This window comes from Schistocerca americana, chromosome 2 (assembly GCF_021461395.2).
Source record: "Schistocerca americana isolate TAMUIC-IGC-003095 chromosome 2, iqSchAmer2.1, whole genome shotgun sequence".
NCBI lineage: Eukaryota > Metazoa > Arthropoda > Insecta > Orthoptera > Acrididae > Schistocerca > Schistocerca americana.
Window position 1 is genome coordinate 391556827 of NC_060120.1, and position 26172 is coordinate 391582998.

Here is a 26172-nt window from a genome sequence, read left to right on the forward strand (position 1 = left end):
TAGTTTGCAAGATATGCGACCATATCGACGAGTAACTGATCTGGCTCAGGAAACTGTAGTTGAAAAGAAAGTTTGAACGGGCAAAATTATTACACATGTAAATCAAGTTACGGATGTTATGTGTTGACGTGAGGATATTTCCACAAAATATGAATAGTTTGATTTCAAACAAATAAAAATATTGAAGATAAAAACACCCTTACAAATAAGTTTGTTCTTTTGGTAATGTGGCGAAGGGGAGTACAAGTATTCGTCTAATGTCAAGGTGACGTGGAGCTAAAACAAAGACAGCCCTTAAACATTTCGTAGTTATTTCAGTCTTACCTCCTTACATGTAATGATGTAAAGATAATTAAGTTAACTGCACTATGCTTTCTTACTGTATCGTGTTCAACAGAATTTCGTGTTGTTTACAATAATATAACCTACAATTATTTCATTTGCTCATATGACACAAACTCATCTGTTTGACGTCATGCACTTAACAAGTTTATAGAGAAGTTTCCATCACAACAATCTTAGCCAGCAATTTTATCGTCCAGTTGTCTCACTTCCGTAGCAATGTACAATCTCGTACAACATTCTGTACGACAACGACACAAAAATAGTAAAACAGAAATATCAATACCTCGCACTTTAAGTTAATACAACGCCGTCGATAGTCGCCGACGGCGAACGTCGACTTACGTATCGATACTTGAGTTCCGATACCTGTATATCGATAGCGTATCAACGCTACAGTCAGTGTACGAAGAGCTGGAGTGTGGTAATGTTTGAGTGTTTGACATATGACTTCGCGGCTGGATTTACTTCACAATGAATGTCGAGAGAAGTGGTTCACAGAAACACTAGCCTTGTGTTTATACGGATCTTCCCGAATAAAGAGTGTTGTGTAAATCGAGCGTTTTCTCATCAGCAATGCGATTCAAGTGTGCTTTGCCACAATGCATACAAGTTACATGTAGTGGTGTACGGGTTGCTCGTTTTTATTTTTGCTTAGGTCAGTGAAAGTAATGAGAATTTCAGAAGAAAAAGCATAATGTCTAACACCATGGTGAAAACTCCGCGTATATTGTATGTGTATCTGGCGTTCTATCTTCTGCACATCTGCAGCGGTTTTCCAGTGGATGTACGCACACAAGGTAAGTTCCCCTTACATGTTGCTAGTTCACACATTGTGATAGTTATAAATACATTTAAATACCACGGAGTCGGTGGAATCGTGCTTTGATGGACAATTTCCTTGTTTGTGTGGCGAGTTTCATGATATTGTTTGTTGGTACTAGAGAGCAGTAGGCGTTACTTTATGCTAAATGAACTGTTTAATCTAATTTAATAAAAAAAAAAAAAAGAAATTGAGCATCACTGTCGCTGGAGTGGCATGAAACATGTGTTACAGAGATGTTCGCAACTCTTGTTTTTTGTTTTTTTGCTGACTTCAAGCATACAAACTTTTTAGCCATCACAAATAAATGTACTGACACGCATAACAAAGTAACATTTTTTTCTTTGTTATACATACCGTTTAGGGCATACATTCATAAGTTTTCAGATCAAAATTACTGTAATCAGATTAAAAAACGCAGTTGACCGCTAACAATTTATTTGTTAATGAAGTTCTTTAGTTAAGTTCAATTCATTTTAGATTTTTATGTCTTCTTTCTCTTGAAACCGAGATAAGGCATCATATGGTTCACAACTCAAAGACAATTTCAGTGTAATTTCTAGAAGAGAGAAGAATCATTTTTCGTTAGAGATTAAATGTGTAACTCTCTTTCTCGCTACAGGGACAGGAACTATCTTTAAACTATATTTATTCCTTTGGATGTTAAGTGATTTATAGAAATCGTAATATGTATGAAGTAAGGGGGGGGGGAGTATTTCTTTTTATGCATTAAGGTTAAATGTTTATCTGTGCAGGAGAGAAGAGTCGATGTTTAAACCCATAAAAATAAATACCTGCCATCCAGACTAGCAAACAGTTTTCAAAAATAGTAGGAGTAAATTGAATCTTATGTTGAATAGCATGTGTGAATTTTATTTTAGTATCGTCTCATCAGTGGAACAACAAATGTACCATCTGTCTGAGAAGGCCTTATGAAAATAGTGTGTTTTTAATTGCACTTGGACAGAAAAAAATGTATATCAACCTGCAGCTAGTCACTATAGAATGACATAAGCAACCACAGAAATTCAGCAAGAGGCGGCAGCGTTTTCGAAAACAGTCAGTAATGTAATTACTATTTACCCTCCTTTGTGTGCTAGTGTTAATCCATCACTACCTGCAGCTGGATGCGTGTTTAGTCTGTATTTTGCCTTAATTATTGCTTCTATTTCAAAATTTTCCTCGTAATTTGATCAAATTGATTGTTGCTGACGTGAAAATGTCACTTCCTCGCACTCTGGCAACAAAGAATAAACCAGTCTCGAGATGAAGCGCTTATATGTTGAGCCAAATAACAAACTAACGATAAGTTAATCTCTGGTCCACGTGCGTTAGGGCCTGCTCTCCCTAAGGTAGGCATATCTATTACCACTTTTGGTACCCATAAATAGTCAACGCACAGTAAGTAATATGACAGGATCTCACCGTGATAAACTTACGGCCAGTTTCCAAGTGTGCTGCTAGCAACCTACCAGCGATTATAATCTTCGCTGTTTTTACCCATCCATTTGTGAATTCATTTACAACCGGTGCCTGCATCTTCCATCTGGTGGTGCTGTTTCGTACATATAATGTACCAGGGTCAGTGCTAAGGTCGTAAGTTGCTAGGGTCTTCCAAATTTGTGATGTTGCTTTGTATGTCAGGCTAAAGGGGGCGACAGGCAAAGTAGTAACAATAAAATCTCACGAGAGCTCAGTCCACAGAAGGTGATTCAGACACTCGTTCCCAATCTGAAAGTTCGTAGTCTTAAACTTGATTGTGTACAGATTTTTTTTTTTCCTTTCTTTTACTGAAAGCGGATGTTAACGTTTGACAAAACGCAGGCTATGTAAAAGTTGCACTAGTATTCCTATTCTGGGCTATTTTGTAACCATCTAGGTTAAAAGGCTGTATGAGCTATGTGTTACAAGGATTTCTTTGACTCGCGAAAGCCAACGCGATAACGTAATGATTAGATTAGTGAGTTGTAACTATGACACTAACACACAAATACTAGTCAGACACTGAGAGCATACGTTAATTATCGTGTGAACCAAGGGTTTGGCGACCATGAGCAACAGTCTCATAACCTTTCGATCTAAGTTTGAGTCTATGTCCACCCTCACCAGCCATCCCCCGGCATCGGAGAAACAGAATTAACATCACAAATGCGAACTGTCACTCGATGTACTTTGTTTCGACAGGCAATAGTTTGCATGTAAAATGTTTGCCTTATCTCAGATTATAGTAGGATGTGCCAAAAATCCTGCAGTGTTTGATGATTTTCAGTTAGAAGCAATGGCGTAACCGCTTCTGTTAGTTATATGACTCTCCGTGCGCGCTTACAGTTGTTAAGGGCGGCACCACAGTTTTTTTGTATGCTTCTCAAGATGATGTGCCGTGATAGTTTCAAGATATTGGTATAACAAATACAACTTTGGTTCGGAAATTGCGCTGGAATTATTTGACGCTCACTGACACAGACCGAACCGAAAAGGTTCCGTCTTAACTGACACTGCTGAGCAAACACAACATATACAAGCCAAGAGAGGAACGAAGTGGTTACGAAGAGAGAGTTCAACGTCCCGACGACATTAAGGTTGTTGAGTACAGCACGATAGTGCGTTGAGCAGGAAATCGACGCCGACATTTTACGTTTTCAAAACACCGTCCCAGTATTCGCTTGATGTCATCTAAGGAAACTACGGGAAACTTAAATTCACCTGGCTGGACGGCTATTGAACCTCTAGTTCCCCCCGAATTTAATGATGATCAAAATTCTTCTTGGTGTTTAATGCCATAGCCACTGCGCCACCAACAGTCTTGAATCCATAAAGCTCTGATTAAAAGTCTATCTACCCGAGAATTATTGCACCGCACCTGTAGATCAGAGTATGAAATTGTCCCGACTGTGACATAGTAATCCTCACTCTGTCACCGGATAGAGCGATTGTAGTAGGTAACTTGATAAGTGATACTGGAAGGAAATTACATCGCCAGGATTTGATCAGAAAGTGAAGAGGAGGTATTACTTTTAGTACCTGATCACTTGATTGTGCGTTAGTTTCCAGTGTTAAAAAAACCAAACCACTCCGTAGTTTCTCGGAGCGTTAGGCCGTATGACACTGTTGATGGTTATATGTCCCTTGGTTGGGGACTAACCTACCCTAAAGTACGGCTCCTCCTCAACTCGGCGGCCCAAGCGGCTGCTTGTGTCTCGTGGTCCTTTAAACCACCCATGCGTAAAACCGAGATGCTGGATGACTCTAAATGCCCAGGAGAGATTCTTCAGTACGCGTGCGCAGTAAGCTGTGCATCGAACAATACGTGGCGCATGTCAGGTACTGTGCTGTTCTGCCGTGCGCCGCAACTCACGCTCCTCTACAGAATCTGCGTGTCAGAAACACGCGCTGCTCTTCATCACCGTGCGTCCCCAATGTGTGCTTGGTCTAACAGTATACTGTGATTGGCACACCCACCCCTTCTCTGTCCCTGGAGGTACCTTATGAAATTCTGGATTAGTTGTCTCGAGATTCTTGAGCGGAAGAATTTCCGATTCCAATCAGCAGTACACAGCTGACAGAGCACGAGAGACGCAGTGTGGCAGCATGGAGAGAGAGAGAGAGAGAGAGAGAGAGAGAGAGAGAGAGAGAGAGCAAGCGGAGACGATTCCGCACGCGAGCCTAGTGACTGTCAGTTGCAGCAGACATGGAACGAGGCCAGCAGAATTCCCGAACGCTGCGTGTGGGCTTGCAGCGAGCGCTTCGCGGCCCATGCTACTGAGAACCTGGCGTTCGACGGGGGTTCATGATGGCGAACAGGGCGCCAGTGGAGCTTGCACGTAAGTTTCCGATACGACCGTGTTCCCAATATGTACGAATAAGTGCAAATTGTGTGATATCTTCGCGAAAAGAAATTCAGTCGTACTGCATCGACCTGGACAGGTACGTTGATATTCGTTAATCCATCTCCACAGAAGCGACATTTTTTGAACGGCATGGCAATAAAAACAGGAAGACGTATCGTTGTTGTACACACTCATCCCATAACGATACTCTCTGTGGCACAGTTCAGAATCGTCCCCTTGTCGTCACTGACTCAGGCTGATGTGGAAAAACACCGTTATTTGCTGATTGGGAAATGTCTCAGTGCCTAGGCTGTCGATACACGTAGCAGTTCAGTTGCTTTCATAGGAATTACAGAAGTGTCTGTATTTTCCTCGTGAGTGAATTTCAACCCTAGTATCTCTGGAAACAAACAGTGTCCAGTCGGCACTGCTTACATATAATCCAGAATATCTTTTATGATGATGCTTGCATAACAATGAAGACCGACAGCCTTTGTTATTGCAGTGAACTTGTTTCACAGCTGTATTTGCAAAATATACCAGTTTAAGTATTCACAAACGTTATATTCACCTTTTCGAGATATTCGAAATGTAATTGGAAATGTGCACAACTTTATTCTTTAAAAATGTTCTTAGATCAAACTTTTCTATGTTATTAAATAGATTGAGATAAATCAAATCATTTGCATTTTACTGTTGTAATCTGTCAGTATCACGGGCTGTTAAAAACAGAGGTCCCCACCTTAAGAGCGACAACCTGAATAATTTGCACCGGACACAATAATTGACTCGGACTCATAGACATAAGTAGTAGGGTTTAAATTTTGTCACGGCCACATTATGTTAGTTTTCCCCAGATTCGCAAAATTACGTTGGATGAATACCGTCGTGGTTTCTTCAGAAAGGTCGCTTCCAATTTCACGCCTCATCCTTGTCCAGTCTCCATTTATACTGCGTCTCGATTTCGTTGTCCACGAGACACTGACTCCCAAACTCATCTTCTTTGTGAAGATAGTGGAAGAAAACAGCAACCATGTGCCTTGGGACATACACTTCCTTTTGAAAAATATCTGTGTGTGGGCTTCTTCAAGAAAACACTGTGGCACTGCAGACACGCGTGACGTTGATACACAGGGTGTTTCAAAAATATTCATCGAATATCCCCCTGTATTTTATCTATGGGTGAAGATAGAAAATTGGGCTGAATCTCATCTTCCGCGCAGGACAGAGAAGTTTTTGATTTCGAAAAAACTATCCGACTTTTACGTGCACAACCTTACGATTTTGCGAGGATCTAAGTTTTCATTTAGTTTTCATAAATATTCAATACGCCCTCCACCGGAAGCACGACAACATCCAGACGGTTGTCAAACTCGCCCCATACATTCGAGCTGTTGTATCCACTGGTGTCACTGTGCGGTCTCGCAGTTCACACAGAGTTGTTGAAAGGGGAGGCGCATACACGGAGTCTTTCAGAAGAAACGCCAGTTAAAAACTTCAATCTCATAGGTCAGTGGTGTAATTCGAAATCCTTACACCAATGTGGCAAAGCACCAAGATGCACTTCTCAGCCGTTGTCGAGAAAATCGACAGTTAAAAGAAACCGTTGCGGTGAAATACTCTCAACGATCAATAATTTTCCACAGCGTCGTGGCGCAGCGGTAAGCGCTCGGGTTTGTAATCCGAAGGCCTCCGGATCGAATCTCGCACCATGCAACTTTTTTTTTAGTATTTGTTTTTTGTAATTCAAATGTATATATATAATTCCCGGCAATCAGTTGCAATAATTATGCATATAATAATTTGTTGAAAGTCGTTTGTCGTGGAAAAACTGGCGACTTCGAACATCATTATGTTTTCCGCAAACCAAGTTGTATTTCACAAATGTTATTAATTGTCTTCATAATGTTAACCATGTATAGTTAACGGCAGACGTAGAAACGATATTCCGAAACGAATACGTATAGCGTAAGTCAAACGTTCAAATTAGAATAGAGACCCCACGAACACGAATTCGCTGTGGGAGGTATGAAATATCAACTCCGTTACTCGCTCGTTACACTTGAAGGACAGATGTTGAATGGGCCGAAACGAGCCGCCGCATAACAGCGTAGTTGCCTGCTTAACTTCGAAAGAAGGTAGATGCGGTCCCTAGCGCAACTTATAACATCGTCGAAAATCAGTGCGGACGGGAGAGCTTTGGTACACCCTGTTAAAAAAAACGGAAAAATGGAGGCGGTACAATTGGAGAGCGATCCGCCTTCACCAACATGCATAAGCAATTCATTAATAGTATATATATATATATATATATATATATATATATATATATATGAATTACAAAAAACTAATAATAAAAAAAATTGCATGGCGCGAGATTCGATCCGGCGACCTTCGGATTGCGAACCCTAGAGCTTACCGCTGCGCCACGACGCTGTAGAAAACTATTAATCGTAGAGAGTATTTCACCGCAACGGTTTCTTTTAACTGTCGATTTTCTCGACAACGGCTGAGAAGTGCATCTTGGTGCTTTGCCACATTACACCTCTGGCCATGAGCTTTTATTATGCGCAGTATGAATCGAATCTGAATTTCACAATTGGCGGCCTCCCCTTGTAAGCGACCAATCCGGAAGCCGATCCTGTTGCAGGTTGCCTATCTAAGAGCTTCTAGGGACAACAGAAATTTGATTTTCGATACGAAGTCCTACCCAAATGTTCCCGGAATATGTGTGTAGTTGGTGAAGTCCAGTTAATACGACGAAACGCTACATGATAATACCTCATGTATCCTTGAAGAGTTTGTGTCTCAAGCGGCTTTCTCAAAGGTTGTCGCGTGTAGTTTTTCTGCTCATTTTCCAATTTTCGTGTGTTGTCTGTCTTTCGAAACTGACGAAGGTAGTTGTACGGAAACAACGTGTGAACATAAACGTTTGTTTTAGTCTCGGAGAATCGCTACATAAACGCATGACATGGTGAAGCATTTGGAGAAGTCGCCATAGGTCGCAGTCACACGTAAGCTGTTTTAAACGTTTTCAAGATGGCAGCCATAGCCGGAATTGCTACTGAAAATACCGATACCATTCGGAATACGTTCTTGGACGGTGGTAGGCAAACCATCCAGGAATGTTACGCTGAGTTAGTAGCAAAAAGCAAAATGCCAGTTGTTCATCATCCGCTTTATTCACCGAGTGACTTTTTTTTAAATTCTCCAGCATGAAACTCAAGTTAAAAAGCCGAATATTTCACACAGTTGAGGAGATTCGAACAGAATCGCAATTGATACTAAATAGGCTCATGAAAACTGCATTCCAACGATCTTTCGGATGATGGAAACAACTAGGAACGATGTATGCATCTCTCAAGTGGACTACTTTGTAGGTAAATGGAAATGGAATTGCCGTGTGGCTAGGGCCTCCCGTCGGGGGACCGTTCGCCTGGTGCACGTCTTTCGATTGACGCCACTTCGGCGACTTGCGTGTCGATGGGGATGAAATGATGATGAAAGACACACAACACCCAGTCATCACGAGGCATAGAAAATCCCTGGCCCCGCCGGGAGTCGAACCCGGGACCCCGTGCGCTGGAAGCGAGAACGCTACCGCAAGACCACGAACTGCTGACACTTTGTAGGTGATGGTGATAAACAAGATCCAGGTAAAGGGGGATTTTATTTGTTGGTGTTTTCCGGGAACTTTTGGGTATCATTGGACCGAATTAAAAACTTTAAAATTCTGTCATAACATACTCATTAAGAGGTATAAACATACGTCAGTCTTTTAACACATTACGGCAAGTATTACAGTTAGAAACTATGCATTTGTCTTGAGGCAACGTAACTCAGTAAGCGTAAATTACCTCGACTACACTCATCCAGTATTTGAGAACGAGAGCTCCTAGCGACACCCAACAAAAATGCAAACCATCACGACACTTTTTCTCGCTGACACCCCCCACAAAATATTGTAAGGAAAAAAGTTATCGGTTATCGTCTAATACTTAACCGCTATTCTTGCAGTAAAACTTCAACATCGGGCACGTCGTTGTAGTTTACTATTTCTTTACTAACTCTATTCCCAACACATTTTGCAGGTGGCGTCCACGCATACTACGTGACTTCATAAACATTGAGATGCGTGAAAAACTAGCTTTTGCGCAGATTACCCAGACTATGCTCAGCCAGTGTTTCATAATGAGAGCATTTAAGGACTTCCAACGATCTTTAAACACAATTGCAGAAATTTTCTAAACTTTTTGTCGGTTACATGCTTAGCATCAACATATTAACTCATTTGTAAAGTAATCAGCAGTTTAAAATTGTTCCATACACGTATTTTAGTTTCCTTAGAGAATCAGGGATTTACTGGTTACTGGTTTTTAAGAAATTGTCATATATGCATGTACGGTCCTCCGCGTTTTTCGATGTGCCTCTGGCGATGAATCCGAATCGCGGTGGAACTTTGCATTTTTAACAACACAGTAAGTCATGTTAAGATGCCAAAGAAATTTAGGGAGAAACGAGAATCTAATAGTGCACCTTCTTATTTGTTGTTTGACATTAACCTCACTCCATTGTCCCTTCCCTTCCTCCCCATCCCCCACAAAAAAAATCTCTGTCGCTGGTATTGCTCTCATATTTGTTTACATGTAGAACTGCATCTGAACTGTATAAGCCGCCATGTGATGTGTATTAGAGGGTTCATATTGTACAAGTATCAGCCCATCTTATACCATTCACGGATTAGCAGGCTTCTCATTTGCGTGGTGAAACGCAGTTCCTCTGGCGACCCTGTTATTTTATCCGTAGATGAGAGAGTATGCCTTGTACCTCTTTCTGATAATAGTGAGTTTTGTTCATTGTATTTCCGCACTTTAACTGTTTGTTTTTTAATGCTAGGATGAGGATAGAGTCCAGATATCATCCTTGCCAGGTGTCGGAAACAGCATGAAACAACACTTGATCGTCAAACTGGTAGCCGGATTCCATATTGTCAGTGGCTCAGAGAGGGGTTCAACGTGTAGCAATACAAATTTTTCATCATTTGCCTAGTAACGTAAAATGTCTTGACAAATAGCGAAGCAAGTTTTAAATCTAATTTAAAGTCATTTCTCCTGGATAACTCCTCCTATTCCATTGAAAAATTTCTGCTTAAAAACTGGTAACCACTAAAAAAATAATATTTTAAGTGTAGCTGCATGAGTGGGCATAAAATGATATGTTCACTAAGGTCAGTACTAATTATGTATACAGATCATGTAAACTGATTCGCCGGCCGGAGTGGCCGTGCGGTTCTGGGCGCTACAGTCTGGAACCGAGCGGCCGCTACGGTCGCAGGTTCGAATCCTGCCTCGTGCATGGATGTATGTGATGTCCTTAGGTTAGTTAGATTTAATTAGCTCTAAGTTCTAGGCGACTGATGACCTCAGAAGTTAAGTCGCATAGTGCTCAGAGCCATTTGAACCATTTTTTAAACTGATTCGTTCATCATTTCAACAAAGAAACCGTTTAGATGATCTATGTAACTGTCTGACTAACTAAATAAGTAAATGACTTGATCTGGTTCACGACCAAGACCCGCAAAAAAAGCTTTATAATTCCTTGATTCAGAAAAGCATTTGTCAGTTTGTGAAAACAATTTAAACTTACTGAGTATCGGTCCATATTTGTGACTGGGTTCAGGACTTCAGATAGAACTCAACATTTCGGTTTTAACGGAACAAAATCGACAGCTGCAAAGGTAATTTCAGGTGAACCTCAAGAAAGTGTGAAAGAATCTTTACTGTTTACAATATCTGTAAATGATATAGTGGATAATGTCGTAAGCTTCGTAAGACTCCTCGCAGGTGATGTGGTTGTGTATAAGAAGACGGTAGCGAACTGCAGGAAGACCTGTAGAGGATTAATGGTTGCTGTAGGAACTGGCAGTTGATCCTGAACCTAAAAAGAAGTGACTTATTGCGTGTAGACGAAGAAATCCACTACTGTACAATTGTTCTTTTGGTGACAAATCACTTGAACAGGAAATACCGTAAAACACCAAGGAGTGATCATTCAGAGCGACCAATAATGGAATGACCACTTAAATCAAATACTCGTAATAGGAAGAGCAGATGCGAGCTGAGATTCATAGGAGGAGGAGACTAGTGTTTAGCGTTCCGCCCGACAACGAGACCATTGGAGATGGAGCTCAAGCTCGGATTATGGAAGGATGGAGAAGGAAAACGGCCGTGTCCTTTCAAAGGAACCATCCCTGCATTTGCCTGAAGCAATTTAGGGAAATCACGGAAAATCTAAATCAGGATGACCGGAAGCGGGTTTAAACCGTCATCCTCCCGAATACGAGTGCAGTGTGCTAACCTCTGCGACACCTCGCTCGGTTTATTCTAAGACACTTATGGGCATGTAATTCTTCCACGAAAGCAGCAGCTTGCAAAACACTTGTTCAACCGTCTGGGACTCGTATCAGGTTGGTACAACAGAAGAGATTGAACGGAGAGCGGTGCGACCCATCACGGGATCGTTCAGTCAGCGCGAGAGCTTTACGGAGATGCTTAACAAATCCCAATGGAAGACGCTGCAAAAGAGGCGTCGTGCATCACGCAAATGGAACAGGGAAAGAGGAACAGGTATGGCGCCACAGGTACAGTCCACTGCACACTGTACGAGGTGTGTGAGAAAAGTAATGAGACTGACTACACTGCGAGCAACCTGCCAACGCTGTTGCTCTACTTGTGTAGACCAGAGTGTTCATCCCTTCCAGGAGTTCAGTGCGAGTTTGTTCCGCTCAGCCGCCACGTGTTTCTTGAGAGCACAATCGAAGCTGTTTGTGCTTTTGTTGTGTGTTAGGATAATGGGACAGCTGAATTTAGAGCAACGGTATGCCATCAAGTTTTGTGTCAAACTGAGGGACTCCGCGAATGTGACCTTTGACAAGCAGCACGAGGTCTACGGGGTACATTCCGTATCAAGAGAACAAGTCTTTCGTCGGCAAAAATCATTTTTGAAAGGCCGTGAACACATTGAAGATGAACCTCGCTCAGGGAGACCTTCAAAAAGCGACGAAAATGTAGAACGTGTGCGTGCGCTTGTGAAATCACACCGACGTTTGACAATAAGAATGATGGGTGACCTTTTGAACACTTTCACCTTATTTTGACTGAAATTTTGCACACGCGAAAGGTTTGTGCAAAAATAGTTCCGAAAAACCTCACAACTGAGCTGAAGGACAGTCGAGGAAACGCGTCCCTTTGAACTTCTTGAGAGTATTGCCAACGACCACGAATGGTTCAGTTACGTGATCACAGGTGACAGATCCTGGATTTTTGGATAGGATCCTGAGACTAAGCGGCAAAGTAGGGTGTATCACAATGAGACATCACCGAAAAAAAAATCTAATGGGTAAATCGAAGATCACAACAATGCTTTTCCTTACAATAGGAGTAGAACTTGTTCCTCCAGGACAAATCGTCAACCAAGCGTTTTACAAAGTTCCCTTAAAAGATCCAGGAACAGAGGAATTGGGTTAGACCAGACATTACAGACAAGTGGATCCTGCACCACAACAACGCCCCATGTCACACGGCCGCTTCCATTATGAAATTTTTGACCTCAAAAGACATCCCTGTTGTTGCACAGCCCGCCTGTTCAAAAAATGGCTCTGAGCCCTATGGGACTTAACATCTGAGGTCATCAGTCCCCTAGAACTTAGAACTACTTAAACCTAACTAACCTAAGGACATTACACACGTCCATGCCCGAAGCAGGATTCGAACCTGCGACCGCAGCGGTCGCGCGGTTCCAGACTGAAGCGCTTAGAACCGCTCGGCCGCACTGGCCGGCCTCCGCCTGTTCACCCGATCTGAGTCCTAGTTACTTTTTTCTCGAAATTGAAAAATGAAGTAAAAGGACGTCATGAATTCATTCTGGAGAGCATTCAAACGAATGTGACCGACATGTTCAAGGTTCTACCAGCCTTTCAGCGCTGGTACCAAGACCAGGAACGACGACTCAGGCGGTGTATAGCTGCCGAATGAAACTGCATTGTAGGATACAATATTGTTGTTGTTGTTTTAATTGTGGTAGATCGAAAAGCAGACTCATCACTTTTCTCACACATCTCGTAAGATGACTTGCAGAGTATACAGGGTGAAAAGTGTTTAAACCGACAAACTCTGGGAGGTTGTAGGGCACATCAAAACAAATATTTTTCCCTAATGTCATTTTTTCCTGTGAGGAGTATTTAAACCGGTAGAGGAAGATTTCTCTGGCCGCAAATTAAATAAACCAACAAGCACTTTTCCATTTTTTATGACCAAGAGACAACATATTAACACAACCCGATGTCAATTACAGTAGATTTTCATAAATGCCTCCATTGACACGTAAACAAAGGTTACTCCGTCGGATCATGTTCTGTCTGACACAGGCAAAAACCGCAGGAGTATCCTGAATTGTTCCTGCTGCTGCTACTATCCGGGCAACCAGATCCTCTTCTGATGCAACAGGAGTTGCTTAAACAAGGTTGCGCATCTCTCCCCACACAAAAAAGTCCAGAGGACACATATCTGAGGATCGAGCAGGCCATGGTACGGGATCACCTCTGCCAATCCACGTTTCTTGGAACCATCGGTCCAGGAATCGACGCATACGACGACTGAAATGTGCCGGCGCCCCGTCATGTTGGAACCACATGCGTTGTCTTGTAGGGAGCGGGACGTCTTCCAACAATTCTGGTAATGCTCTGTCGTGAAAACTGTAGTAGTGCCTGCTATTTAATGGCCTAGGTAGCACATACGGCCCAATTAAACAGTCTTCAACAAAACCGACCCACACATTAAGGAAAAACCGCACTTGATGTGCGCTAGTAACTGTGGCATGTGGGTTATCCTAACTCCAAACATGCGAATTGTGCATGCTGAAGACTCGATCACGCCCGAACGTTGCTTCATTGGTAAACAACACAGAGGATGGAAATGTAGGATGCATTTAACACTGTTCAAGGTAACACTGCGAAAACTGTGCTCTGGGTGGATAATCAACTGGTTCCAGGTTGTGGACACGCTATAACTAAAATGGACCTAACAACTGCTCTCGAAGGACTGTTCTTACATTCTGATTCGTCCCCATGTTACGTGCAATTGCACGAGTGCTGATTGAAGGATCCTGCGCCACATGCTGCAAAACAGCTTCCTCAACTTGCAGCTTTCTTACCGTGCGACGGCGTCCCTGTCGAGGTAACCTGCTCAATGACCGGGTCTCACGCAGACGATGGTACACAGCAGCAAAGGTCGTATGATGCGGGATACGGCGATTAGGATATTGTTGTTGATAAAACCGCAGTGCAGCTCGTCCGTTGTGGTGCGCTACGTAGTACGCACAAACCATATCAGTGTACTCACTGCAGGTGTGTCGCTCCATTAGTAAACAGAGACAATGCACTACTACACTGGTGCCTACAACTGAAGAGCGTGATACGCCGTCAAACAACTGAAGATCATAATACGGCCTCTACGAGCGTAATACGGCCTCCACCGGTTTAAACAATCCTCATAGGAAAAAATGACATTAGGGAAAAATATTTGTTTTGATTTCCCCTACAACCTCCCAGAGTCTGTCGGTTTAAATACGAGGGTTGTTTTTTAAGTAAGGGTCGTTCGCGCATATAGTGCCGTAGTTCGCGCGGACGCCGCAACAAGCCACCGCGCCACTTGCCGGCATCCTTCCCGTTCGCACTGATGCAAGTTGCAGCTCTGTAGCTACGTGTACGCATCGCTGTGCTACTTTATAATGTTTACAATTATTGAATCGCCCGCCGCGTGTGAGATACGGTCAGTGATACGTTTTTTGACCGCGACAAGCCTATCAGTTGCAGAAATTCATCGTCAGTTAACAGAAGTTTATGGCTTGAATGCAATGAAGGTAAAGTGCGTCAATGGGTTAGAGAGTTTAAAAATGGCCGTCAAAACGTCCATGACAAAGAACGCTCAGAACGGTCCTCTGTGATCACTGATGATTTGGTGGCTGCAGTCGAAACAAGGATTCGTGAGGACAGAAGATTCACAATTTCCACTCTTTCTTTGGAATTTCCACAAGTTTCAAGATCGGTTTCGTACAAAATTGTGTCTGAAAACCTAAACTTTAAGAAACTGTGTTCTCGGTGGGTACCCAGACTCCTCACAGAGGACCACAAAGGGAAGAGATTTGCCACTTCATTGGACTTTTTGATTCGTTACGAGGAAGAAGGGGATGACATGTTGAGTCAAATTGTCACTGAAGATGAAAGGTGGCTATCCCATATCACTCCCGAAAGCAAGCGACAATCGATGGAATGGCGACACACAACCTCACCCGTCAAGGTCAAAGCCAAACAGACGCTGTCAAAGCGCAAGATTATGGCAACTGTGTTCTGGGACCGGCGCGGTGTTTTGCTAGTGGACTTTATGCCACGAGGAACGACAATCAACTCAGATGCCTACTTTGCAACTCTAAAGAAGCTCCGCAGAGCAATTCAAAACAAAAGGCACGGCATGTTGACAAAAGGAGTTTTGCTCCTGCACGATAACGCTAGGGCTCACACCTCTCAAAAGACTCGGGATTTGATTGATTCTTTTGGCTGGGAAGTTTTGGACCGTGCACCATACAGCCCCGACCTTGCTCCTAGCGATTTTCACCTTTTCCAGTACCTGAAAACACCATCTTGGGGGGCAGCGCTTCAATGACGACGATGAAGTGAAAGCGGCCGTGAACTCTTGGCTGTCGGAGCAGGCGGCCGAATTCTTTGAAGAGGGAATTAAAAACTTAGTTGTACGGTATGACAAGTGCTTAAATAAACAAGGCAACTATGTAGAAAAAAAGGTAAAAGTGTGTAGAATCAGAAAATAAAAGTTTTTTTACAAAAGTATTTGTATCTTTTTTAAAAAAAAAAATTGGCCCTTACTTAAAAAACAACCCTCGTACTTTTCACCCTGTAGATACTATACTAGCGGCTCCGGCAGTTAACCCGGTGAACTGCCTCTTGTTTTGATGAGGTACTCTTTTCGACCCCTTAGTAAACGCTGACGTAAGGATGTAAACCAACAGCACCCCGATTACAACCTGGTGGCGCGGTGTCCGTGGAGCAGGCGAGCTGCAGAGCGCGGTAAGGGGAGGCGAGCGGTTGGTTCGAGTCGGACGGCGACGGCAGGCGTGTGCACGTGTAGGCGCCCGAGAGCGGCTGTGCGCGGCTCCGTATTGACCGCCCTGCACGCTTCGCGCCGCACGCTTCCCGCCGCCGAGCCGAGCCGAGCAGAGCAAACAGCCGCACCGCAGCGTGGAGCCCACCGGCTCCGACGAGCGCGAGCTCGTTTTCTGTACAGCCGGCTTATCCACGTGGCACGGACCCCGCGCTGTCAGTGGCGCCACAGCGCGTTATTTTACCACGTTTCTGTTAGTTCGCTTTCTTGTCTGTTCGCTGTACAGATTTTGCAATTGATTTTATACCAACTTACCGGTGAGCCAGAGACTTGAAATTTTACATGCAGCTCGGAACAGGGTGACAATGCAGTAGTAATGCGCTTTCTTGTCTGTCTAATCCACCTAGCTTCGGTGGTGCAGGAGGTGAAAAGAATTGGCAAAGCATGGCATTTCGGCTGCCCCGCAAGATCGGTCATGATGTGTTGGCAGAAGAGCCAACACCGTGTTACGAGAGGAGGCCGAAATCCACGCGTTTTAGCTCACGCAGGCTGGCTTGAGGAGGGAAGGACTATACTGACTTGAGGTCTGGAACATGACAAGGAATTAGAATTCAGAAAGCGGACGTAATTAGTTTGATACTTAACTTTAATCCATTAATGATGAACGTCGCTCTTGACGGTACATGAGTCACAATATTATCTGTTCAGAAGACATAGTAACTGAATATGGCGCCTTGCTAGGTCGTAGCAAATGACGTAGCTGAAGATTATGCTAAACTGTCGCCGCGCAGGGTTAGCCGAGCGGTCTAAGGCGCTGCAGCCATGGCCTGTGCGGCTGGTCCCGGCGGAGGTTCGAGTCCTCCCTCGGGCATGGGTGTGTGTGTTTGTCCTTAGGATAATTTAGGTTAAGTAGTGTGTAAGCTTAGGGACTGATGACCTTCGCAGTTAAGTCCCATAAGATTTCACACACATTTGAACATTTTTTTGCTAAACTGTCGTCTCTGCAAATGAGAGCGTATGTAGGCAGTGAACCATCGCTAGCAAAGTCGGCCGTACAACTGGGGCGAGTGCTAGGGAGTCTCTCTAGACTAGACCTGCCGTGTGGCGGCGCTCGGTCTGCAATCACTGATAGTGGCGACACGCGGGTCCGACGTATTCTAACGGACCTCGGCCGATTTAAAGGCTACCACCTAGCAAGTGTGGTGTCTGGCGGTGACACCACAGGTGTATTGTGCGGCTAGTATCGGAATGTGTTCCAGGCGATATGCGAGCGGGTGGGCGCATCTGAGGAGAGAGAGAAGGGAAGAGGGGATGGATAGAGCTTGTATGTCTAGTACAAATTCCACAGTGATTTTAAACTAAATTTCCGATGACCTACAGCCTCGAAATTTTAAACATAACTTAGAAGTTGATGACAATGCAATATGAACTCGCTTTCTTGCCTGGTAGTTGGTGGCGTGTACTTTGTATTCCACTCCCATTCCCTCCCCCCCCCCCCCCCCCCCACCTCCCCCGCCTTATCTTGTCCAGTCGCAAATGTAAGCTCGAATCACTGATTTTTACCTTCATGGTCTTTTTGCGTCATGTACATAGGAGGAAGCATTTTATTGGTTGAGACAGGTGAAGAAAAACCGAAATAAACCTGAAATTTACCACGCATCACTGTTGTACTCTCATCAAAATATTTGAAATCAATTGAATATTTTCGGGTACACAAATCTAAAAAGTAGTAAACAATTATGTAAACAACAGTAAATGTTTAAAAATGGTTCAGATGGCTCTGAGCACTATGGGACTTTTTAACATCTGAGGTCATCAGTCCCCTAGAACTTAGAATTACTTAAACCTAACTAACCTAAGAACGTCACATACATCCATGCCGAGGCAGGATTCGCGCGGTTCAAGACTGAAGCGCCTAGAACCGCTCGGCCACCCCGGCCGGCAATAAGTGTTTAATATACCACGTTTTCGTGGGCAACGGCCTTGCCGCACTGGATGCACCGGTTACCGTGAGATCACCGAAGTTAAGTGCTGTCGGGCGTGCTCGACACTTGGATGGGTGACCATCCAGGCCGCCATGCGCTGTTGCCATTTTTCGGGGTGCACTCAGCCTCGTGATGCCAATTGAGGAGCTACTCGACCGAGTAGTAGCGGCTTCGGTCAAGAATACCATCATAACGACCGGGAGAGCGGTGTGCTGACCCCACGCCCCTCCTATCCGCATCCTCCTCTGAGGATGACACTGCAGTCGGATGGTCCCGATAGGCCACTCGTGGCCTGAAGACGGAGTACCACGTTTTTTAATTGGACTAAAAAATATAAAATAATTTCACCTACCCTCGACAAGTGCCTTACCGTCATACAGGTAGTCCTCAAAATTTGTCACTGTGAATTTGTCATAGCTATAAAAGTACTTGTAAGATGTATAACGAAACACGAAGGGCCGTTGCAGTATATAATTGATGCATGAATAGTTCACCTCCTTGCTATTGCATCTGCCTTAGTTCTTTAATTTTTAAATCTTACAAGCATTTTCGTAGCTATTAAAAATTCAAATCACAAATTTGCAGGACTAACTTTGAGGTTCTCCGATGACATTGTAATTCTGTCAGAGACAGCAAAGGACTTGGAAGAGCAGTTGAACGAAATGGACAGTGTCTTGAATGGAAGATATAAGATAAACATCAACAAAAGCAAAACTAGGACAATGGAATGTAGTCAAATTAAGTCGGGTGATGCTGAGGGAATTAGATTAGGAAATGAGACACTTAAAGTAGTAAAGGAGTTTTGCTATTTGGGGAGCAAAATAATTGATGATGGTCGAAGTAGGGAAGATATAAAATGTGGACTGGCAATGGCAAGGAAAGCGTTTCTGAAGAAGAGAAAGTTGTTAACATCGAGTATAGATTTAAGTGTCAGGAAGTCGTTTCTGAAAGTATTTGTATGGAGTGTAGCCATGTATGGAAGTGAAACATGGACCATAAATAGTTTGGACAGGAAGAGAATAGAAGCTTTCGAAATGTGGCGCTACAGAAGAAGGCTGAAGATTAGATGGGTAGATCACATAACTAATGAGGAGGTATTGAATAGAATTGGGGAGAAGAGGAGTTTGTGGCACAACTTGACAAGAGGAAAGGGACCGGTTGGTAGGACATGTTCTGAGGCATCAATGGATCACAAGTTTAGCATTCGAGGGCAGCTTGGAGGGTAAAAATCGTAGAGGGAGACCAAGAGATGAATACACTAAGCAGATTCAGAAGGATGCAGTTTGCAGTAGGTACTGGGAGATGAAGCAGCTTGCACAGTATAGAGCAGCATGGAGAGCTCCATCAAACCAGTTTCTCGGCTGAAGACCACAACAACAACAACAACAATTTGCCTCAGGCGAAGAGGTGCGCGCAGCAGGAGAAATGCGTTAACAGTTATGGCGATTACTTTTGAAATAATAAACGGTTTACTTTTTTTCCATCTGTCGTCATTTGAGTGCCCCTCACACAATAAATTGATCGTCTCCGAATAGTTTTGTGTTTATAAATGTGTTAAGTCATTTTTACGCCCGTTTTCTGACGACTACATCGATTTACAGGGTCATTCAGCTATGCTGTTCACCTCAGATATTGTCTGAACCGTTTAAGACGTGATTTCGTTTTCACCAGATATATTGTGAAAAAGTCCTCAGTAATTGGCGTCAGTCTCTTCTCATAACTACATTAACGAAAGAGGTATCGGTATCAACTTCGCTTTTTCAAACGGAACTACAGTACTTTCTGCTCCTAGTATAGTAGTCGTAAAAGAGATGAATACAACGGCATCAATATTGCAGATTTCTTCTGTTTAAAGTGGGTGACACTATTTATAATACTGAAATGCTAATTATTTTACAAGAAAAAAATATTTTGGGAACAATTTATTGAAATCGGAAGTGCGAACTTATTCCCGAGTTTTTTTCATCCCTCTTCATTACAGCAAGTGAGCTGTTGCCAAAGGGGGCATTCAGATTCCCGCAATGTGATACACACATGACGCAATGCATCATTGATAGAAAGAAATATGCGCCGAACTCTTTATACTGTTCTTTTCCTCCATTGGTGTAACCACCATTCCGTGAATGGAGATGTTGTTTAACGTCCAAGTGTGCAACTTCTGGAGTAATCCCGGCCGACGCATACAAAGTAAAAACGGCAAGTAGTGATAAGCTCTAAGCTTCTTAAAGGATTACGTTTTACGAAGACTAGGGTTATCGAAGTGACGTAGGAGGCAAAGATAAATCACACATACTCCCACCGTCCACATCAACACTGGGCAAGATGGGGTAATCTAACTGCTGCCTTGCTGGTGACGAATAATTGGATCATGTGTAGGGACTATATTAGTGAACAGTTTTTACTTTGAGCGTGGAAGATCTCGGGCATTTATTGTGGTTTCTTTACCATGTCAAGAGTAGTTACTGCTCCTTCCTTTATGTAAACTCGCCAGGATCGCAGAAATTGCGCAGCAAGTCCTGCGTGTGTACGACGGAAGTACCACACCACTGTTTCCCAGTCACTAATATATCATGAATTTCGTTTTCTGTACCCCTCGACAGCCCACATTGTAATTTGCTATCATAGTCAAGCTGTGTATATTTTTCCTCAACGGGGATGGGGTAATTACCCATACAGTATCTACCTTAGTAAGCAATGCGTTATATGTGCGGACCGAAGTGTTATTTAGCAATTTCTGTTGTACGTTATTGAGTGTAGCTCTTATAACAAGTGATTATAGGCTGTAGAGTACAAAGAAGACGGTACAGTTTACCTAACTAGGCATTACAGTGAGGTACCAAGAAAACTGGAGGTAGTCTCAAACTGTGAATGGAAGGCGTCCTTCCCTTCCTCCGGTCTTCGAAATGGCGTACCAACCAATTTTACGGGACATACAGTTAAATGTTCACTCCGACCTACGGCGCAACTTTGCATTTTTCACCAACAAAAATAACTGCCAGAGGTGAAAGAAGCGACAAGCGACAGATAGAAATGACGGAGGATTGCAACTGAAACCCGCTGAGTCACCGAGAAAGCAACTGTTTAGTAGCGCTTGGGGCCAACTGTGTAACGCAGTAGAGCGGCGATTCTGCGTGGCGTGGATTCGACAGGTCCTTCGTATTGTAGATGTGAGTGGTGTCTGTTCCGTCTGACAACACTCGCGATGAAGCAGGCGGGACATGTACATGAATAGGCTAGTTGGGGCGAGAGGAATGGAAAGGAAATGGGATGGGAAGTAACGACTTCCAGCCGGACACGGCATTGCTGCAATACAACCGCCTCACCCATGCGGACACGCTTTCCATCAGATCCAAATTCCCAACTTCCCGCTCGCCGCGCTGCGACGACTCACGCCCTTTCATCCCCCTACTCGCAGAGTTCTGATTGCCGTAGGAGTTCGGATGTTGATTGTCCATCGGCAGTGAAGCATTTTCATCAGACAGCCGTTGCGCCCATTGAATTATGGTTGTGAGTGATGTTTGATGAAGAAGTTTCAGTGAGGATGCATACCCAATTCTGAATTCCTGCGGGTATCAGAAATCTGCGAGCAGGGGTTTAACGGGCGGGGTCGTTCCGGTGTGGCGAGCGATAAGTAGGGAAACTGGATATGACAGAAAGCGAGTCCGCATGGCTGAGGCGGTGAAGGTAACCGTTCTAGAGAAGCCGAGCACTCGGGTTCGAGTCCCCGCCCAGCACAAATTTTCAAATCTCGCCGTTGCATTGCCCCAATGCCCTGTGCTGCTGGAATTCATTATTTCCTTCCTATCTCTTTCTCGTTTCCATTCCTTTCACTCCAACTATTCATGTGTAAGTCCTTGGTAGATATCCGGAAGTACCCACTGTGGCACTAAATGTCTACACACAGGTCACACAGTTCTCTTGAATCACGGGCCGGTGATATGTGGAGGCAGAGTTGGCGCCGTATAGCGTCCCAAATGTGTTCCATCGTGTTGACATATGGCGAATTTGGTGGCCAAAATTAACGTGATTTCACTATCACGCTCCTCAATCCACTGTTGGACGATTCTGGTCTTGTGATACGGACAGTTACAACGCTCGAAGACGCCGTCGCTGTCGGGGAACACACAAAGCATGGAGGGATGCGGATACTTCCCAATAATGTTTACTTAGTTCAGTGCTTCATTGTGCCTTCGATTATTACCACAAGTCCCATGAGAGCTCAGGTGAATGTTCCCATTGCACAATACTGTTGCCACTGGCGTGTGTCCGTAGTGCGGTGAATGTTTCGAACACACGCGCGCCTGGATGACGGCGTATCCGTCACGACCGTCGACCTTGTGTAAGAAGGGTCGTGATTCATCCGACCAGGAGATCCGTTTCCATTGATCTGCAGTCCAGTCTCGATCATCCCGTTCCCTACCAAGGTACTCGTAATAGACGATGTCGTCGGCTCAGGAGCATATCGGGGCTGCGGAGCTCTGAACGGTGTGGTTCAAAACACTCGTCCGTCCTGAGCCAGCATTGTACACTGTCATCAGACCTGCCACAGATCTCCGTGTCTACACTGACAAGCCAAAACATTATGTCCACTGCGCACCGTGACCTTGGCTACCGCCTAGTGGCGTTGCGGGTACCTTGAGCGGTAACAAAAGTAAGTAAGCGGAGCAGACACGGACGAAGGATCATCCTAGCGAAGATATAGGCTAAAAATGGGAAAATCCTTTGAAATAAGCGACTTTGACAAAGTGTAGATTATTATTACGCAGAGCCTGCGAAAGAGTATCTCGAAAACGGCGAAGGTGCTCGAACGTTCGCGTGCTACTGTCGTGGGCGTCTACGTAAAGCAGTAGTAGGACAGTGAAACTAGCACTTAGCGCTAAATGGTAGGACGTCCTTGACCCTTCACAGAACTTGAGGTTTATAGGCTTGTCTGCTGTGTAAAATAGGACAGTTGGTGATGTGTGGCATCTCTGCCGAAAGACCGCACTGCTGAGGCGTCCCGCACAAGTGTTTCGGAGCACACCGTTCATCGTAAATTGTTGAACGTGGAGGTCCTCAGCAACTACCCCTGTGTGTTCAGATGACCAAACGACGGCGTCAGTTACGATTGCAGTAGGCCCAAGACCATCGGGATTCGACAGTTGATCAACGGAGACGCGTCAGCTCTTCCGGTGAATCACGTTTTCTTTCCGTTTTTACATTAAGTCGATGGTCGTCTCCACAAACGCATTCCGCCACGGCCGAAGGCTGGTAGGAACAGTATCATGCTACGGGAGACATTCTTCTGCGCTTCCATGGGAGCTGTGGTAGTAATCAAAGATGCGCTGACAGCCGAGAACCACCTGCTTTCCTTCAAGCTTGATGTCAACCCCGACGGTGATGTCATCTTTCAGCGGTATAATTGTCCGTGCTACAGTGGTTTGAAGAGCATTATAGGGAGCCGGTCGCGGTGGCCGAGCGGTTCTAGGCGCATCAGTCCGGAACCATGCGGCTGCTACGGTCTCAGGTTCGAATCCTGACTTGGGCATGGATGTGTGTGATGTCCTTAGGTTACTTAGGTTTAAGTAGTTCTAATTTTAGGGGACTGATGACCTCAGCCGTTTAAGTCCCATAGTGCTTATACCACCGCCGGCGAAACATTGCACTTGAGAGTTCGCTTTTTGTCTAGTTAGGTTGGCTATACCGTAATAGCGATGTTGCAACAGCAGCCTCTATACACACAACCGACGATACAGTTTTCCGTCCCGTCTGGTAAATGCAAGCGATTGAGCAATTACAGTGTATATAAAAACTGGTTTTTAGTTGTACTGCAATGACAGGAAGTAAACAACCGTATAATAACGCATGTAAAAGCACAACAATGCGCACCCTTTCGATAACGCAGCAAAGAAATACAAAAAACAAGCATCTGACGACAGGTACTTTAAAATCAATAATGTACGTAGTTTACAAAATAAATAATAACCGAGATTGCAATAAGTAACCAATATTAGTAATTTTTCACTCACCAATTTACAGCGATAATGGCGCAATTCCATCCAGCTCGCCATCCTCACTGTTGTCCGATTCATCGCCAAAACCGTCTTCATCATCGTCATCAGCAAGACAAATCATTAACTGTTCATGGCCACTGATAATGCCTCCTATTGTCTGTGCTGCTCGTATAAGCTTCTCGACGTGCTCTACTTTTTTTCTCCATGAGGCTGCATCCACAGTCACAAGAGCTTCACGCAACAACTTTTCCACCTCTGTTATTGTAAAGGACTTGTTGTTGTTCCTTACATACATTTTTACATCACTCCATATGAACTCAATAGGGTTGAAATGGCAGTGATATGGTGGCAGCCTTATTACAGTATGACCCTGCTCCTTGACAATTTTGTCTACTACATATGTAGGTGTCGTAGGCTTATTTTCTTTAACAAGAGAATATAACAGAACCTTTGTCACACTCATGTCCGCTGCAATATCTCGGGCCTGTAACCACTGCACCATAACTTCTTTCCGATCATTTGTGGTTGGGGCTTTGTTCTGTATCACCGAATGATATGGAGCATTGTCCATTACAATTGTTGTACGGACAGGAAATTGTTTTAAAAGGCTCCTGAACCACTCAACAAATCGTGTGTGATCCATATCTTCTTGGTAATCACCAGTCTTTTTTGATCTAAAAACTAAAAGTGCGTCAGGAACAAAACCACTGGAGGAGCCTGCATCGACCACAATTAATCTAGCTCCTCTTCCCGTCGGCTGATGGCCGCTACTGCTGGGTGTGTTATCCGTCCAGCATTTACTGACAGCTTCCCTGGCATTAACCCACGTTTCGTCTAGCCAAATTATGGAATGAATGTCTCTGCCCACAATTTTGTGCAAGAAAATGCTTCGAGCGGTAAGAATATGTGCCCTTTCTAACAGTACTTTCCGTCCGTCTAGCGTTTTGTAACGGAAAACCATATTTTTTGGCACTATTTTTAGTGATGTTTTACCACCCCTGAAGAGTTCACTTTCTTTTAAAGAGACTAATAACTTAGCTACAGTCGGATACTCTTTTCTGCTGTAGTAAGCATAAACATGCCTACGAATTGCATCAGTCTGGAAAGAATCTGAATCTGTGATAGGACTAGGCCCCTTTTTCTTCTTTCCCAGGGTTGATAAAAATGTATTATTTGATCCAGACAGCTCGGAATCATTACAGCTTACTTCAGTATCTTCCAAGTTTTGTAGTAATACTCCCTTACTTACTACGGTTCTTGCACTAATACTAAGAGTTTTCGACGTACGTTCCACCACTTTGTCGGCAGGAATTGATGGCTGTCCATGAATGCTTACGTAGTTTTTCTCATGCTCGTAAAACTGACGAGTTCTGCGTAGTAACTCCAGTGCCTGCCTGTTTAGCGGCACCCCTCGACGCAAAGGATTGCCACTAGGTGAACGAAGTCTTTTCGGTGGCATTTTCCAAGTATGTACACTCACAACGTAACAAAAGTCACGATATAGCACACAGCACAACGAAAACACGCGGTAAACAACATACAATTCACGTTGTATACACATTCACTAAACAAAGCCGGCAACGCGGGAACTTTGACGTCACAGCACGTAACAGCAGTGCTCACTGCGCTGTGATTGACTGGCCTCACGCTGAACGCCTAGCGCCTATCGTTCTTCACTTGTTACTCTGTTACGCTGCCAACTTCATACGCAAACGTCAAGTGCAATGTTTCAGCGGCCCGGGTATAGAGCCATTTGAACCATTATTGGGAACTCAAGTTGATGTCTCGGTGATCAAGTTCGCCTGATATAAATCCTATAGAAACAGGCTTGCTATCGGGCGCTATCACCGCCTTCACAAATCAGCGGCCCGTTATTTACGCGAATTATATGACGTGTGCGTAGTCATCTAATGCCACACATCTCCACAAACCTACCAACAAACTGTCGTATCAGTGATATGCAGAATCAGTGATGTATTTCGTTCCAAAGACGGGTAAACAAGCTATTAAGCAGATGATCATAATGTTTTG

The 26172-nt window shown here is 44.0% G+C and overlaps 1 protein-coding gene across 1 annotated transcript in view; it reads left to right on the top strand.

Annotated features, from left to right (window-relative positions):
• Positions 1–756: 756 nt before the first annotated feature.
• The window catches only part of LOC124594047, a 642515-nt gene continuing 617099 nt past the window's right edge, over positions 757–26172 (top strand). The window contains exon 1 of the mRNA XM_047132397.1: positions 757–1142. Within this exon, the coding sequence (XP_046988353.1) occupies positions 1040–1142 (103 nt within the window). The 5' untranslated portion in view covers positions 757–1039. The remainder of the gene's footprint in view (positions 1143–26172) is intronic.